This window comes from Falco biarmicus, chromosome 7, assembly GCF_023638135.1.
Source record: "Falco biarmicus isolate bFalBia1 chromosome 7, bFalBia1.pri, whole genome shotgun sequence".
In the NCBI taxonomy this organism is placed as follows: domain Eukaryota; kingdom Metazoa; phylum Chordata; class Aves; order Falconiformes; family Falconidae; genus Falco; species Falco biarmicus.
Genome location: NC_079294.1, coordinates 65,768,853 through 65,784,729, shown reverse-complemented (window position 1 = coordinate 65,784,729; position 15,877 = coordinate 65,768,853). Strand labels below are relative to the sequence as shown.

The following is a 15,877-nucleotide window of genomic DNA, read 5'->3' as shown; positions in this document are numbered from 1 at the left end:
ACTGTGCAGGTACAGCACTACCGTAGTATCAGTGATGACTCAAGTCACAGGCTATGATAAAGGAATCTTGTATGTATCTGTGAATATGCTGATTAACTGGTTTGTAATTGGCAAACACTTCAATTGCCATAGTACATTTTCCTTTAAGTCCATAAATATTTCTGAGCAAAGCTTTTGGAAAGAAACACTTGTATAGGCTGTAATGATTCATGCTCCAGTAAAATAAATTTGCACAGTAGTCTGTTATGGGTGGAGTATTAGCCAAGTTGAAACCATTTCTGAGTAAGCTGAGAGTCACAGTTTGGTTTTAAACCAGGTCCACATAAAATACAAATTCTTCAAGTCCAGCTTTGTCAGCATCTGTCTTTTGTTGCCAGTGTGTTTTGTTTTTTTTTCTCTGGGCAGCTATATTTGTTAGTTTTTGGCCTGTTTCACAAATTACTGCAGTCTTTTGCCAAAGCCTTTTCGGGAAGCTTGAAACCAATTGGTTTTGCCCCTTTTTGCTATTTGCTGTATGCATTTAGAAAATAATTCCGCTTTCTGAAGTTCTGTGATTTCAATTTCATACCAGCCATGCTCTGGCTGATCCTATTCTCTCTACTTTCTAGAAGAGCCATGGATTTATTAGGTCCAAAACAGGCTAAGATAAATATACTGTCTTAGAAGTTGTATTTCACATGGTTGTTTTAGATATTATCTTTTTAACTTGTCCTTTTTTTTTATTATAATGTAAGATCTTTTTCCTTTTACTGTCCTGGTCAGAACATTTAGTAGGGGCAGCTTTAAGTGCAGGACTTCATGTTGTGCTGGACCTCTGTTAAGCTTCTGGTCTGACAAAGAAATTTTTTTCCTGTGTGCCCACCATGTGATTCTGGTTCCCTTTATTTCCATACTCTGCAATTACCTGGCCATTCTTTATAGTTATATTTCCTTCATTAGGTAATTGAGACTCTCATGCTGATGTTATATTCAACTGTATTTCTCATCTGTGAATTTTCCATTACCTACAGTATGACAAAAAACATGCATCAGTGGAGTCAAAAAAGCCAGAACAGAGCTGTAGAGCATGGCTCTTTCAAACCTAAGTCATCTGCGTGAATCATAGAATTGGTGACCAAGGAGGAGGGAGTCTGTTCTGTCTTTGCTACAGATTTAGTATGCTGCTATGCAAACCAAATTTTCAATGTACTTCAGTGACTCCAATTAACTGTCTTGGCAATATTGTAAAGTCATTTCCATGTGCCAGTTCCTAGGTGGCCTGTGCAAAGTGAACTTGGTAATTTTGGTCCAGTTCCACACATCCATCCATCTTATAAACATCCTTAACTGGATCTCTTTTGATAGTCTAGCTGAAGAGGGACAGATGGTCTTGAGCACCCGCCTTGCTCAGAGACACAGTAACTGCAAGTCAAGGTTTTGAGACAATTTGGCAACTACTGACACTGGCCGTCCTGCACCTGTTGTGTAGATAAACAGAAGACTCATTCTTCAAGGCTATCGCTTTTCGTGAGCATTAAACACCTTTATTAAAACAAAATTTATTCATGACTACACAGATCATCAACCTAGCTTCTCTGGTATGTGCCTATTCCTGTCCAATGACAGGCATGCAGCATTTACCACTGGGTGTACTAAAGATTGATGAGACGTACTAAGCCACTAATGAGGCTGATAAGACACTTTGTCACGTGCCAAGATAAATGTCTCCAATTTTATCGATGTCAGCAGCTTCCATATTAGACAGCTGAGGAGTTAGACCTCACCAAATGTAGCTACTTAAAGGTACAATGGGAAAAGATATTTCCCTGTCCCAGTGCATTTCTTTGCAGACAGCAACATGAAAATGAAATATTTTGCAGCAAGCCTTCATATAGATTCTTTGGTTTTGAGATCTGTTTTATATTCTTTTAATTATTTCTTTCAGATTTTTTTTTCTTGGCATGCCCTAAATCTGTGTGAAAACCTCAGAAAGAATGTGTTTTGTGTAGTGATGTAGGATTAATGACCATGGTTACTGACACTATTTTTTTTTGTGTAATGAGACCATATAACTCCCTGAAAGTTTTTTATTTTTTATTTACTGAGGACTAGTAATTACTGAAAATGGGCTTTTACCACCTTCACATAAATGTCAGGAGAATGTAGAAGATTCATAACACAAATAAATCAGTAAGGAAGTTGGAGGATACCATGAGCCAGGAGTGTCTTAGTCCCTTCAAGAACAAAACAGAACAAACCCCCTTTTTTATGTACAGCTTTTTTCCTACTATTATGTATTACTGTTTCTATAACACAGAGGAGCTGCCCAGTTGCAGACCAAGCTGCCTGCGGTACAAAAAGCAAAGGAGTCAGGTTGTCAAAGCTTGTCCCTTCCCAGGCTCGCAAGCTTGCTGTGTCCCTTTTGTCAAACCTTAGTAGTAAAACTGTGGAGAAAAATGGTGTTCTCTGTGATGTGAGTCAAACCAGCCTTAAAAAATTTGGTCCTCTGAGAAGACTGTAAAACATGCAGTTGAATCAAGAGTAAATGCATTGTTGGCTTACCATTCATTCCTCAGAGATGCTCCACAAATCACAGTTTGGGAACACCTGACTGCAGAAACTCTAAGATGATACAAAGTAGGCAGCAAAGCAACCCTGGCCCAGTCTCTGTTTTTTCCTACCCCAAAGCCTTAGAGATGGTCTTTGGAAGTGGCTACCAAAGCTAACAACTTTCTTCATACATGTCTTCACAAATTTCTTTTAATACTTTGGTGGCCCAGGTGGTATTCTCTAGAAATAGATCCCTAAAAAGAAAATAGAGTATTTTTTTTTCACTGATTACATACATTTCTTTTAGGGGGGGGGAAAATGAAATCAAAATTAAAGTTAACCTGACAATTAGCTGAAATCTTGTTGGATAATTGCTTTTGTCTCCCTCTGTTTTCTAGCAATAATATTTTTAATGTGCATTTCTGAGACAGACTGAAGGTCCTGGCTGTAATAAAAATTAAATGACTACATACCAGTCAAGACATGAATTAATTTAATTTTATTGAAGCCAGAACCTTTGTTCCCCTTCTCACATACAAACTCACACAATGGGTTGACCTTGAGTTCTATTCAGCAGAAATATTCCCCACCCTTTACACAAGCACTCAGCTTGCTTAAGGCCTGTCCAAACATGTGTGTGCCAAGCCAACTTGTTCAGCAGGGAAATAGTCAGTATGCACAACCTTGTTTTGTTTGGGTCTGTTGGATGTGGGGACTGGATTGGGTTTTTTCTAGTTTGTGGCTCTTTGGGAATGCTAATGGCTGTCTGCTTTCCTGCCCTTGTAATATCTGTTTACCATTTTGCTGGCTCATAAGTTGGTCGTTTGGCACCCGTGACCTAACCAAACAGATCAAAGGCTTTCAAAGGGCAGACTGTATGAATACTTCCATCTTCATTGCCAATGCCCTTATTTTCCCTGTCTCCTCCCTCACCCCAAAACTTAGTCTATTTGTGTGATTCAACAATGAAACAAACCTCTGAACCAAATGTTTGAGAACCTAGTGGTCACCTCTAGGCCACCATTAGCTTACGGTAACCTCTGTGCCATTGGATGGGAACTAGAGACAAAGTGGCCTTTGTTCCAAAGGTTGGATGGTTTATTTTATTTCAAATGGCTGTGGGTTATGACTCTTCTAATATGTTTCCCAGAGACAAGGTGAAGAATGGCTTCATGGTTTCTTTATTTACAGTGCCTTTAGACATTGCAAGTTTTTGTCCTCAACACAAAATTAGGAGCGCAGACATAAATCACTCAGCTCCTGGGATTGCTGCACCGCAGTCTCATCAGGATTTATAGGAGACAGACTATATGAGATAATAATAAACTTATAAGGACCCTTAGAACATGCCGGAATTCTTAAAGCTGTTGACTTCATGAGGAAGAGTTTGTCCCTTTCTTAGAATGTATGGTGCAATACTGCTGGAATCCAACATCTCTGTTGGGCTGGCAGCTAACAATGGGACTGGGGATATACTCAATTTTTTGGCTCATGAAAAAAGAGTGACTACTCATCATGTGTTACAAATATTGAAAGGTTATAAACGCCACCACAAACCATCCTTTTCCAACAATGTGCTTGAACATGTGTTTGAAGTTAAGCATGCACTTTGATTAAGAGGGGTGGACCAAGCCTGGATGTGAATGGGTTGGTTATGTAGCTACGTACTCTTGTTGTATGGCTGAGTATGTATGATGGTGGATTCTTGCTAAATGAAGAGCTACAGCCTTGACAAATCAGGGTCTAGAATTAAATATAGTCATGCATCCTTTGCTGAATCGGCATCCTAGAAAAGAAGTACTCAAAGTCAGGCCTGGTGACTATCAGCAAAAGGTGCTAAACACCAACTCAAGGAAGAGAAGTAGACCTTAGTTTAAGATAGCTATGGGGATGTGATAAAGAAAAAAAGGGATCTATTAAGTAAAAAGTTTATACTGGCATTTAGGAACAGCCATTCAATAGGAGATCTGTGACTTAATGAAGTGATGGAAGTTTCATGTCTCAAGACACTGAAAACTAGATTGAGTGGTACACTTGTAAGTGGTAAGAAAGAAAACTGAGGTGGTCTTGGTGAGATTTAAGCAACAAAGTAAGAAAATGTAAATTTTTTTGTTACAAAGGCATGATACCCGTTTCTGTTTAAACTGCCATGGACCCAGATAGAAGCAGTGTAAAATCTTTGTAAATATATTTTTTTCAAGTGAAAATAAATCAGTGAGATGTTTCTGTGGTGACCTTATCCTGTATGTAGGTAATTGGTGAACTGATGTTGGTCATTCATTTTAGGGTTGAATGGCTTAGGCTGTCAAGTAGTTTGAGGTTCTGTTTTTATGGTATTCTGCAATCAATGGAGGTTGAACAGTGAATTGCTAATGTATCTCTGCAATAGGACCCAAAGTTCTTTAGGGTGAACATTAAAATTGTGGACCCTGAATGTCTGTCTTTAATCTACTTTCTCTTGACTCCAGTTTGAGTTTACTATACATGATTGCAAAATAAATCCCTTGGTTCTAATTGGTTTTGACAGTTTTCGCTGAGAACTGAGTTTTAATAGTTTGGAGGCTTATACTGGACTCTGTATTTTGTCCCAATGTAGAGCATTATGTCATGTCCCCATGATTTCAAGTGACTGACTTAATATGTTTATTAGCAAGGACTGTCCTTGAGTGAAAACCCTAGTTTAACACTGAAAGTAGTAATTCAGGTGATGGACTAGAAGCACATGCATGTGTGATAAATTACTACTTGGTAGAAATCAAGTGACTTACAAAGGAGCACTTACAGTACTTTTTTACAATGCACCACTCAGTTGTTTATGGCTTTGTACCCAAATGCCTTGATTAGTGTCTGTACTCATCTTCCTACAGAGATGTGACTTTTGTGTGCTGCAGTGTAAGGTTGAACCTAAGCTGCTGCTGTGAGTTTAGCTGTCACTTGGATTCTACTTGCTGCTTTCTCAGACATGATTCTTCCTCTTTGGAAAGTCATTTGCCTTCCTGTTATGTCCTGGGTTGTTGGGGCTGCCTGGCCCCTGCTCTGTTTTCTGAAGGAGGCGAGTGATGGACTTCCCTTCTGGCCTGGAGTCACTGTGAGCATGAGCAGTTAGGGGTCTGTTTCCAGTTTCAGGTGAAGCAACCTCAATGCTTATTGTGTGGTTCTTTTACCAACAAAGGCTTGAAGACGACTCCTGGGTATGTGCTGACAGTTAACTGAAAGAGAGAAATATTCTTTTGCACGGAATTTAGTCAACTAGGGCTGGATCAAAGACTGAATATGCAGTAAAGGGGTTGTATAACATTCTGACCCCTAAAAGTCAGAAAGAGATGTACATGATGGGGCTAGTCAAATTTCATACTTTAGGAGTATTATTATACCATTTGGGAAGACACAACAGCAATGTATGCAGAGGCCAAAAAGAGCCTCTCTTCCCTCCCTGCGGTCACTATAGCTTAAACAGTATTAGGAGTTTTTTCTGGAGGCCTTCTCCACTGTCCAGCTGCATCAGGCAGGATGGACCTTCTGAGCATTTAGATCATGCTGCATTGTGTGGTTCAGTGTATTTCATAAAAAGAGGGTTTGGGATGGTTTACCAGAATAGCAAAAAGCTTAAGGAATATACTGAGTTTACATTCAGAATATTTATACCTCTTGGGCTGCAGCCCAGTTACATCTTTTTGGTGAACTTTCTTCTGTACGTTAGCTGTGTACCTAGATAGTCTGATTATGAAGAATCAGTCTGGAAAATACTAGGGTGAGACCTGTCAACCACGTGTTAAGCAGGCCTCTCAGTTTGATGGCACAAATCTTCCTCTTGGAAAGTGTTCTACTGTCTATGCAAATATACTTCAGTTAGGGTCCTCGTAGCCTCTGGAAAAGTATCAGAGCAATATTTGTGGCTAGAATCACACAGCAGTTAGTGTAGCAATACAGATTTTGATTTCAAATTCATGTGTTTTTTACTGCCTGCTTTCAGGGAGCCTATGTGATGGTACAACCCATCATTGTTACTTGCTGCCGGTTTTGGATACTATTTTTGTCCGGAGAAGGTACAGAAGAGGTGGCCTAGGGATGAAAATGCTGCATGATTTCTGTCAGTCTTTCGTGGCTGAGGATGCCTTGGGGATCAGCTGCCCTATTTCTGCTGCCATGTATCAAGGTAAATCATTTGATGTGGAAACGTTAGGTAAGGGTCATGTATAATGTATAAATTTCAATATGGTCTTGGGCAGGTTTTTCTTAACTGTGTAAGAGTTCAGTGCACTTGTCTGAACTGAACTGAACTGTTGTTAGTGTGCAACTAGTTACTTTTCTTAAGACATCACGAATTTCCCGTAGGCCAATATTTGTGTAAAACAATGGGAAGCATAAAACTTATACTGCCTGTTTGACATTTTCATCTCACTTATCTCACTGTCTCTTAGAAATAGAACTGTGTCATTGCCCTAGACAGACGTACCCATTTTATTTGACACGAGGGAAAAGAATCGTAAGATGTTTGTCAAGCCTACACTGTGCACATAATGCTCTTGTAGATACTGCATTTATAAGAAATTAGATTTAATGAGCCATATACCTAGACTCTGCTCATTCATCTAGTCACATCAGTACTTGTTTTGTATTGACTGTCTTTGAACATTTGGTGCTTTTAAAAGATCACCGAGTAGTTATATATCTTCTCTGTGTTCAGGTTGAAGTTCTGGTTTTGCTAGTAAAATTTACACAAAATATCTGTGCTCACATTATTTATAAAACTGTTTTCCTCAGGAAAGCATTTTTTCCTAAAGTTGCTCTCTGTATGGTATACAGTCTTTACTATAATTTTCTGGGAGATGTTTCTCTTAACTTATGGCTTTACAGCCATTTCCTAGTAAGTGGCAACAACATTTTGACTGTATCTGTTCTTTCTCTTGGTCAGTATGTGCCATTGAATGCATACAAATGTACTCTAGGAGTTTCTTAGATACTGCTACTTCTAAATTCAGGAAGGAATAGTATTGACAACATTCTTTCTCTTCTCCCAGTAATGTTCATTTTTCCTACACCAGGCATTAATGATTCAGACACTATAGATGAGAAAGCTGCATTGTTCTTGTGTTAATGCTAGCCAATATACTGCAAGACTCTGCTTTCATCTCAATGAAGTTTAAAGCTAAGAGTGAATAAATTTCACTTGTATCGTGTTCTAATTAGATTTTCTGGGTCCTGCTTTTATACTAATGCTGTAAGTTAAATTTTGAGTATAGTGAAGTCACTGCCTGTTTTTAATTTCATTTGAACCACAATCTCATACTTTTAACAAACCTTTTAAGTGCAACCTTTTAGTCTAAATCTCTGTACTAAATACAGTTTTCACTAGTATCTTATTTAATGCACTACAGAGGCCTAAAAGGAAGTAAAAAGACATTTATCAGATATCTCTGTTTTGGTATATACGTTACTTTCAGTAGCTTCTATTGAAATGGTTACTATAGTTTGGATATCCTTGAATAAAATTAATGATGATCTGCTCATTACTGTAAGGCAAATGTTTACATACCAGAATTAGGGTTTTTGTTTCAATAACCCATTGTTAAAGTCAACGGAATGTTGAAGATAAATTACCCATTCTGTAGTATGATGAAATATAATGGACAGAAGAGAGCATGAAAATAATTCTGTTGTTTACAGATTGCTGTCTGAGTACAGTTGATGGAACTGATAGAATGGTGGTTAAGGAGTTTCAAAATGCCCTTTAAATTTTTTGAACTGTTTGTTCTACAACATATGCCTCCTCTTGGCTCTGCAGACATTCTAAAGAAACCTCTAAATAAGACAGATTTCAGTTTGACAACATAAGCAATCATAAATTTGATTGTTTATCCAAATTGTATTAGCATTAAGTGTGTACTGACAATGGTAGGAGTCTGTGGGTATATGGTTTCTAAAGGCAATTGTACATCTGATACAGGTACCCCTATTACTCCTCTGTCAGCTCTTCCTGTTTTCCACACCCAAAGAAGTAAGTGAACTTCAGCGATGGAGTACAGGGTAGAAGTAGTAAAATGGAGGGTGTTATTGGTCCAAGAACAAACCGATACAAAGCTTTTGTTTATAAATAGAAATTAGAGTAGCATTCTTAATGGTTAAAGCTGGAAGATACTGAAACACCTTTCATCGCAGAGTGGTGAGGGTGAAAAAACCTGCATTTCTGTTCGTCTAAAACCTAAGTGCCTGGAGATAGTTCTGTGATGCAATCCAGAAGAAGGTGGATCAGTAAGTAATTTCAAGCCCTGTATTTCTGTGCTCACAAGGAAGCAATCTAGACTGAAGCAGATGGACAGGATTCACTTGTGCCTGTTTAGGTTGTTTCCACATAGACTTCTCCTAAAAACCCCAGCTAAAAGAAAGAAAAGGAAGGTGAGAAGAGAGAAGAAAAGATTTCCAAAGGAACTAATGAAAGTAGGTCTGAGAGCATTTCTGGGGTAGAATACACTCCCTCTTCAACTGTACTTTCCACTCATTCATGCTTTTACCCCTTTGTTTCTCCTATTCAGTTTGCCAGAAATTCTTGCAGACTTATCCTGAGGAGCAGAAGCGACTGTGGGAGGTGGAAGCACCAGGAGATTGGAGCCAACGAGTGAATATCTGGTTAAAAATTCAGATGGAGTCATCCCCTTCAGGAAGTGAGTAAAAATAAACAGTGTGAAATTGGCCATGTTAGTTATATAAAGATAAGAAAGAAAATCAAGGGTTAGGTAGCGATAATAGATAGGTGGTTTCTCTGTTGTTTGCACATGGCGGAACTACTGAGTGTGCAGTCTAGTTCACTGGTCTTTTCCCAGTAAACAGGACAATTCTTACAAATTTTGAAGTAATGAAATTGAACTACAGAGCATCTGAGAGGTACTGAACAAAGCACAGTCTTGGCATAAAGTGGCTGTAACTCCCATTGCAGTGCACTTACAGCAGGGTAGATGTTAGCCCAAAAAATTCCTGTTGCACAACACAATGTGTGGGTTATAGAGAGGGGTTTGTTTCTCCGAAATTGCTACAAAGAAGAAATTTGTATGGCCACCAGGCAATGTGTTTAATTACCTTCAATTTTCTGCCAATACCACTCTCGGATGGAAACACAAACATTTTCATTATGGCTTTTCGAAGATTCCAAGTACTCTTCTACAGGGTAATTCCTTCATGCTGGGAGAATTTTTTGCCTACTTCACAAAAGATAGTGACAGAGTGGGAAAACCATTTGACAGTTCATATGGGGATCTTGTTGATGTAATCTGTTCAGCTGACTCGGGCATCCAGACAGGCCCCTCTGCTGCATGCACACAAGCTGTGATAAACACTAGGTTCCAAAAGAAGGGCACACATTGTCTCTTTCTGGAAGTGCAGCAAGGAGTGCTGCAGAGCAAATTGCTCCCATGCCTTCCCACATCTATCCTGCTTTGTATTGGCATGGGGACCTTCAGTTGAGACATTGCGTTTCATCTTGTCTGCAGCACCCCACAGGAGAGTTAAGTCAGAATTTAGCCCTAGGCTGGGCTCCTCTGAAGCCATTATATTTATGTTCCTTCATGCTTTAAACCAACAAAAACTGGTGTTGCTCTTTCCTTTAATCCATCTTGCTAAGTTCAGTTTATTAATGGCAGTTGAAGAGAGCTATGATCAGATCAGCAAAGAGAAAGCAGCTCCTGGAGGACAGTATACTTTCTTTTTTTCTTTCTTCTTTTTGCTGTCTTCTACAAAAACAAATAAACAAACAAAGAGAAATGAGCCAAAACATGGGCAAATATAATTCCACCAGAGTGGCTGTCAGTAAAAAATAGGTGTAAGGCCTGGAGCTGCCTTAGCCAGTTATGCACGTAAATGAGATGTATCTACAAAAAGAGGAAGGAGGGAAAGTATAAACCAGAAATGGGGGTGGGGTGGGGAGAGGTATGTTGTATATATATTTATATGGATCGTGAATTACAATGTGATCTTTATAGTGGAAGGGAGCAGAAGCAAGTGAATTTGGCACTAAAATATGTAATAAAAATCTGTGTTTTAAATTATATTCTCCACTCTGGTGCACAGCTCACTGGGCATCACTTTCCTTTACACTGAATGTGCTGAACAGGCTTTATTTCATCTATCTTCAGTGGAAAATCAACCCACTGTATAAACAGTATTTAAACCAGTGTGTAATACGTTTACTATATATGTTTTACATATGAAATCTACTTGTGTTCTTCTTGTGCTTGTATTATCACAGTACCGTGCATATTATGCACCCAGGAAAATACCAAGGGAGAGTACGGGACAGAGAATGCCTGCTAAAACTAGGGGAGAGTTTCCCTGGTTTTGCTTTGTCCTAAAGGCAGGATTACTCCTGCGTAGCTCTGTCTGATAGCTGGTGAGGAAATAACAAGAGAATTTTCCAGGGCTTCATGCTGTCTCTTAATAGTAGATAAAGCAGAAGCATTTTCTGTGTGCAGGAATACTTTGTCATCTGACCTAGTGTGCTGCTTGTGCTTCCAGAGTTGTGGTATAGGGATGCAGAGAGGAAAGTGAGGTGGCATAGAATAGAAGCTACTGAGTTATATGCTTATGTGTTCCATACATGCACAGTCCTTTAGATCTTCTGCAAGTTTGCAGATGACACCAGGCTAAATGGTGCGGTTGACATACCTGAGGGATCTGGATAAGCTTAAGAAGAGGGCCTGTATGAGCCTTATGAGGTTCAAGAAGGCCAAGCGCAAGGTCCTGCGCTTGGGCTGGGGCAATGGCCTGTATCAATACAGGCAGGGGATGAAGGGACTGAGAGCAGCCCTGCTGAGAAGGGCTTGAGGATACTGGTGAATGAAAAGCTGGTCATGAGCCAGGGCCATGCCCAGAAGGCCAGCCATATCCTGGACTACTTCAAAAGAGTGTTGGTCAAAGGAGGTGATTCTTCCCCTCTACTCTGCGCTAGTGAGGCTCTGCCTGGAATACCACATTCAGCTCTGGGGCCCTCAACATAAGAAGGACATGGACCTGTTGGAGCGATTCCAGAGGAGGCCACAAAAATGATCAGAGGGTTGGAGCACCTCTCCTATAACAAAAAGCTGAGAGAGTTGGGGTTGTCCAGCCTGGAGAAGACAAGGCTCTGGGGAGACCTTATTGTGGCCTTTCAGTACTTAAATGTGGCCGATAAGAATGATGGGAACAAATCCTGTAGCAGGGCCTGTTGCAATAGAACAAGGAATAATGGTTTTAAACTAAGAGAGGGTAGATTTAGACTAGATATAAGGGAAAAAAAATTACAGTTAGGGTGGTGAAACATTGGAACAGGTTGCCCAGATAGGTGGTAGATGCCCCATTCCTGGAAACATTCAAGGTCAGGTTGGACAAGGCTCTGAGCAACCTGATCTAGTTGAAAATTTCCCTGCTCATGGCAGGAGGGTTGGACTAGATGACCTTTAAAGGTCCCTTCCAACCCAAACTATTCTATGATTCTATGATTCTATCTTTAGGGGGTCACTTGGGAACATAGTGCTTCATTCCTACTTGCTCTGTTATGTAGAAAGCAAAACACAATGTAATTCAATATTGTCAGCTCCAATCTGGATCTATGGCAACAACCATGAAAACAGACGAGTCTTACTCTGCTCTGTTTCCTTAGATCTCCATCGACTTTTGCAATGCTATGCTTTGGAACAAAATTATTGAGAAGAAAAATTGAAAATTCTGATCATATTACATTTTTTCCCACCAGTACACAGGATTGAATATTATTAACGTTGTTGTAAGAATTCTGCAATCATAGATATTCCAAAAAAGGTTTCTATAACCCTGAGGTCAGAATTTTAAATTTTGCAAGGTTATGTGGCTGCATCTAGTGGCAGTACAGATAAACTGCAGCACTCTGTTTACTGCAACTGATAGTTCAATGTGGATGTGCACAGGTACATAGACATACATATACATACACGTATTTCTGCCTGCATGTATACATATATCTATAAAAAGAAAGCTCTTTAGCATGTTGTCACACAGAGCTGCAATAATTCATTCAAATTAATTCTTATTGTTTGAAAAATGAAGATATTTATTTACAGCAAATAGTCTCAGTAATAGGAACACAGTGATGTTTCTCTTCTGGGGTGAACTGGAGGAGCTGAAATCATTGAACATGATTTGATCCTAGTGGCTAAATCTACCAGGCAGTGGACTGAGGTGTTTAAAGTAGTTTAGTAATATACACAAAGCATGTAACTGTGAAGCTAATGCAAAAAATAAGCAGACTGAGCAAGAATTAAAATCAATTTCAAATGATTACTTATAATCCTGTATCTGAATTGGTCAGAGATCTGCATTTTCTGAAAGAGAGGAAGGGATATGGGTTTTTAGGATACGTATGCAATGGCTTTCTGAACAGAACTGTGATTTTTCCTGTGCCTGTACAGGGGCTTGAGTCTGACACCTTTAGAATGAGTAAGCCAAGCTCTTTACAGTCCTAATTATTTTATCTCGCTACTGAGCTGCAGATCTGACTATGGTTAGCTTTTTGCAGGACGGAGGCCTAAAACAGACTGAGAGGTTTGAATAAAGCTTAAACCTAGTTAGGGGTACATGTATGTGAGAAAACAAATCACAGTAATTAAGCTTTTTCAAGTAATAAAGAAAAAGGAGAGACGAGTGGAAGCAAAACAAAGAGCTGTAGGGGTTGTTTCCCCAGCACACTTCGGTTGCCACACAATTAAATCAGTTTGTTTTCTTCAGACATGGGTCTCCTGGGGGAACTATGACAGCACTGGCCCCTGTGGTGCACACTCTTGCGTTATGTGCTGTGGTCATGGCTGCGGAGCCCACCCAGCCAGATCAAGGCTCCGTGTATTCCCAGTTTTCTTTGTGCTGACACTTCTGGGAACTCAGGCAGAGCAGCAGGAATGAAGCTGTTCTATACAAGCAATGCAGCTAAGTTTCTTGCCTGGCATGTTTATGGTGGCCTTGGTTGACAGAGGCATTTTGTATTAGGATCAACACACTGTTTATGTTGTTTGTGTGTAATTTGGTGTTCCCTCTGTCTTGTTTCTAATTTCAGGGTGTTGAATACATTCCTGGTGATGCGCAAGTGGCAGGAGATGCCACAGAAAAATAAGATGACACAGCAGCAGCAAGGACTCTAAACTCACAGGATCCTGAACAAGAGGACTTGGAACAAGGTGCAGGCAATACTTAGCAATGCAAAGGATTCAGAAAATGAGCAGAGCAGACCCTGAGGGCTTAGCTGGAGACAAGGCCACCAAATAATTTAGAATTATGGCATAATTGCACTTTGAAAAATGAGAAAAATCTCAGTATAGTCTTAAGAATGTAATTGGCTGTTCATAATTTGTAACATTGGAGAGATTTCTTCAGGTAAGATACTTCTTTTTTTTTTGCAAGACACGTTCTCCATCTTGTGTTTTGTTTTAAATAAAGCTTTTCTTTGCTAATTGTCCTTTTCTTTTTCTTCTCACCAAGTAATTAAGTAGTAGTTGAGCCTAGTTATTTCCCTGCTCTGAAAATATTTTATTGGATTGCATGAGATGTCCAAAAGGGGATAATTGGAGGGCTTGTAGATACTGATATAAGAAGATATTTCTATGGAAACCAGATCTTGCATTATGGAAGAGAGATACCACAACACACATCGCTATCAGAATGACAGCTGTAACCTTCCTTTCAAAGTGAACATTTGATCCTGAATTGCTTTCATTTGATCTTTTCTAGCAGAAAAATCTGCCGTAAACCCTGTGGTGGACAGGATGGCATACAAACTCCATTAACGCAGAAAAAGTTTGGTGCAGAAAAAACAGTGAGCGAGCTACAGGCTTTAAACTGCCTTTAAATTCAGGCTCTGTGATCATGCTATGTGTAAGTTCAGAGTGTAGAACTTTGTGTAGATTACATATTACATGTTTTCTTTCCTGTAGGCTCTTTCCTAATGTTTTACATTTAATTCAATTGGAAGTATAACATATGTCACTAGGTTACTCATGTTATGGTTTGGTAAAGAAATTTTGTTCTGTCACCACAAGCTGTTTCTATATTAGCTATTTTTTTTACTTTTTTACTTTTTCAATGTTGTATTAATGATTACAGGTGAAGCTCTTAAGGATCAGATCGTTAGTCCAGTGGCAGAGAAGGCTTTGCAAAAAGGTGGGCTCAGTGGTGACCAGCGGTAGGGTCTTGATGAACCTGAGCAGATCCAGCAGCCTGTAATTCTTAAGCGGGTGACTTGAAACAGGGAGAGGTAGCTTCCCTCCCCCCAGGAAACTAATCCAGCATTTCCAGGGAGACAGTTCCGTGGGCAGGCATTATCGATACACTGTAGGGATGTGTATTTCCTCCCCCTGTATGGGATAGTCGCTCACACATAGCCCTGTCCCCCGGTTTTTGTTTAAGGTCGTGATTTAACATAGCATTTATTCGTGTATCCAAGTAACTCCTCCTTGGTTGAGCCGCTCAGTAAACCATATGCCTCAGACACGTCAAAATCAGACCTTTCTAGGCATCTTTTTTTTAAAAAAAATAATTAAAAAATGCTATAATTGGAACTTACAAGTTTTTGCCAAGAGAATTAAAACACTGAATTGTGTGCCAACCTTAATCGTGTTGCTATGGTTCTCTTGTCTCAAAGAGAATGCATTTAGGACTAAGTTTATAATCAGTTGATCTTCAGGTTGTTAATTCATCATGTTGCAAAGGGTGTGCTATAAAGACTGCTAAAAGCTGTGTGCCCTCCTGTGCAGCAGCCTATATTCTTACTTAATGTATGGTTAAGTATATACCTTTATATTTATTTATTTTTTAAATACAATGTTTGTGAAAAGCTGCAATACCAGTTGCTTCTACGTATGATTAGAAAATGATTACATCTCTTGTCATGAAAGCTCATTCTGGAGTTGCAGTAGCCTGGTTAACTAGCCTCATGTCTAGTTTGCACTTAACAGCCTGTATTATAATTGCCAGGGTGAAGTAAACTGGAGTTGTTCTAGCAAGTGGGCACTAAAGAAGTTTAATCTGGTTTAAGTCTTTCAAAAAAACTTTTTCTAAGAAGGCTCCGGGAAACTCTATATGAATTTGTAATAGAATAAAGAAGATGGATAGGGTACTGTGTGTGGAATGGGCAGACACCTAAGCAGATTAAATTCATTCTGTATCTGGGGACACTTTGAGCCACAGAAAAAACCAGCAATTTTTCAATATCCTCAAAATGAATTTCTTTTTCACCTCTCTTACCCAGTGATCCAGTGGCTGCTCCACAGTTACTTTACTGGCTGTTCTCACAGAAAAGTTGCTTCTTTCCTCTGTGCAACCATTGTCTTCCTTGATCATGTTTAGCTTTTTGTTTTCT

The 15,877-nt window shown here is 39.4% G+C and overlaps 1 protein-coding gene across 2 annotated transcripts in view; it reads left to right on the top strand.

Moving 5' to 3' along the window:
* LOC130152111 (protein FAM169B-like) overlaps positions 1-13,973 on the top strand; it is a 40,320-nt gene extending 26,347 nt beyond the window's left edge. For both annotated transcript variants that reach the window (XM_056345073.1, XM_056345074.1), the window contains exons 6-8: positions 6,503-6,685; positions 9,063-9,191; positions 13,580-13,973. In XM_056345073.1, the coding sequence (XP_056201048.1) occupies positions 6,503-6,685; positions 9,063-9,191; positions 13,580-13,587 (320 nt within the window). In that variant the 3' untranslated portion in view covers positions 13,588-13,973. The remainder of the gene's footprint in view (positions 1-6,502; positions 6,686-9,062; positions 9,192-13,579) is intronic.
* The last annotated feature ends 1,904 nt before the right edge of the window (positions 13,974-15,877 follow it).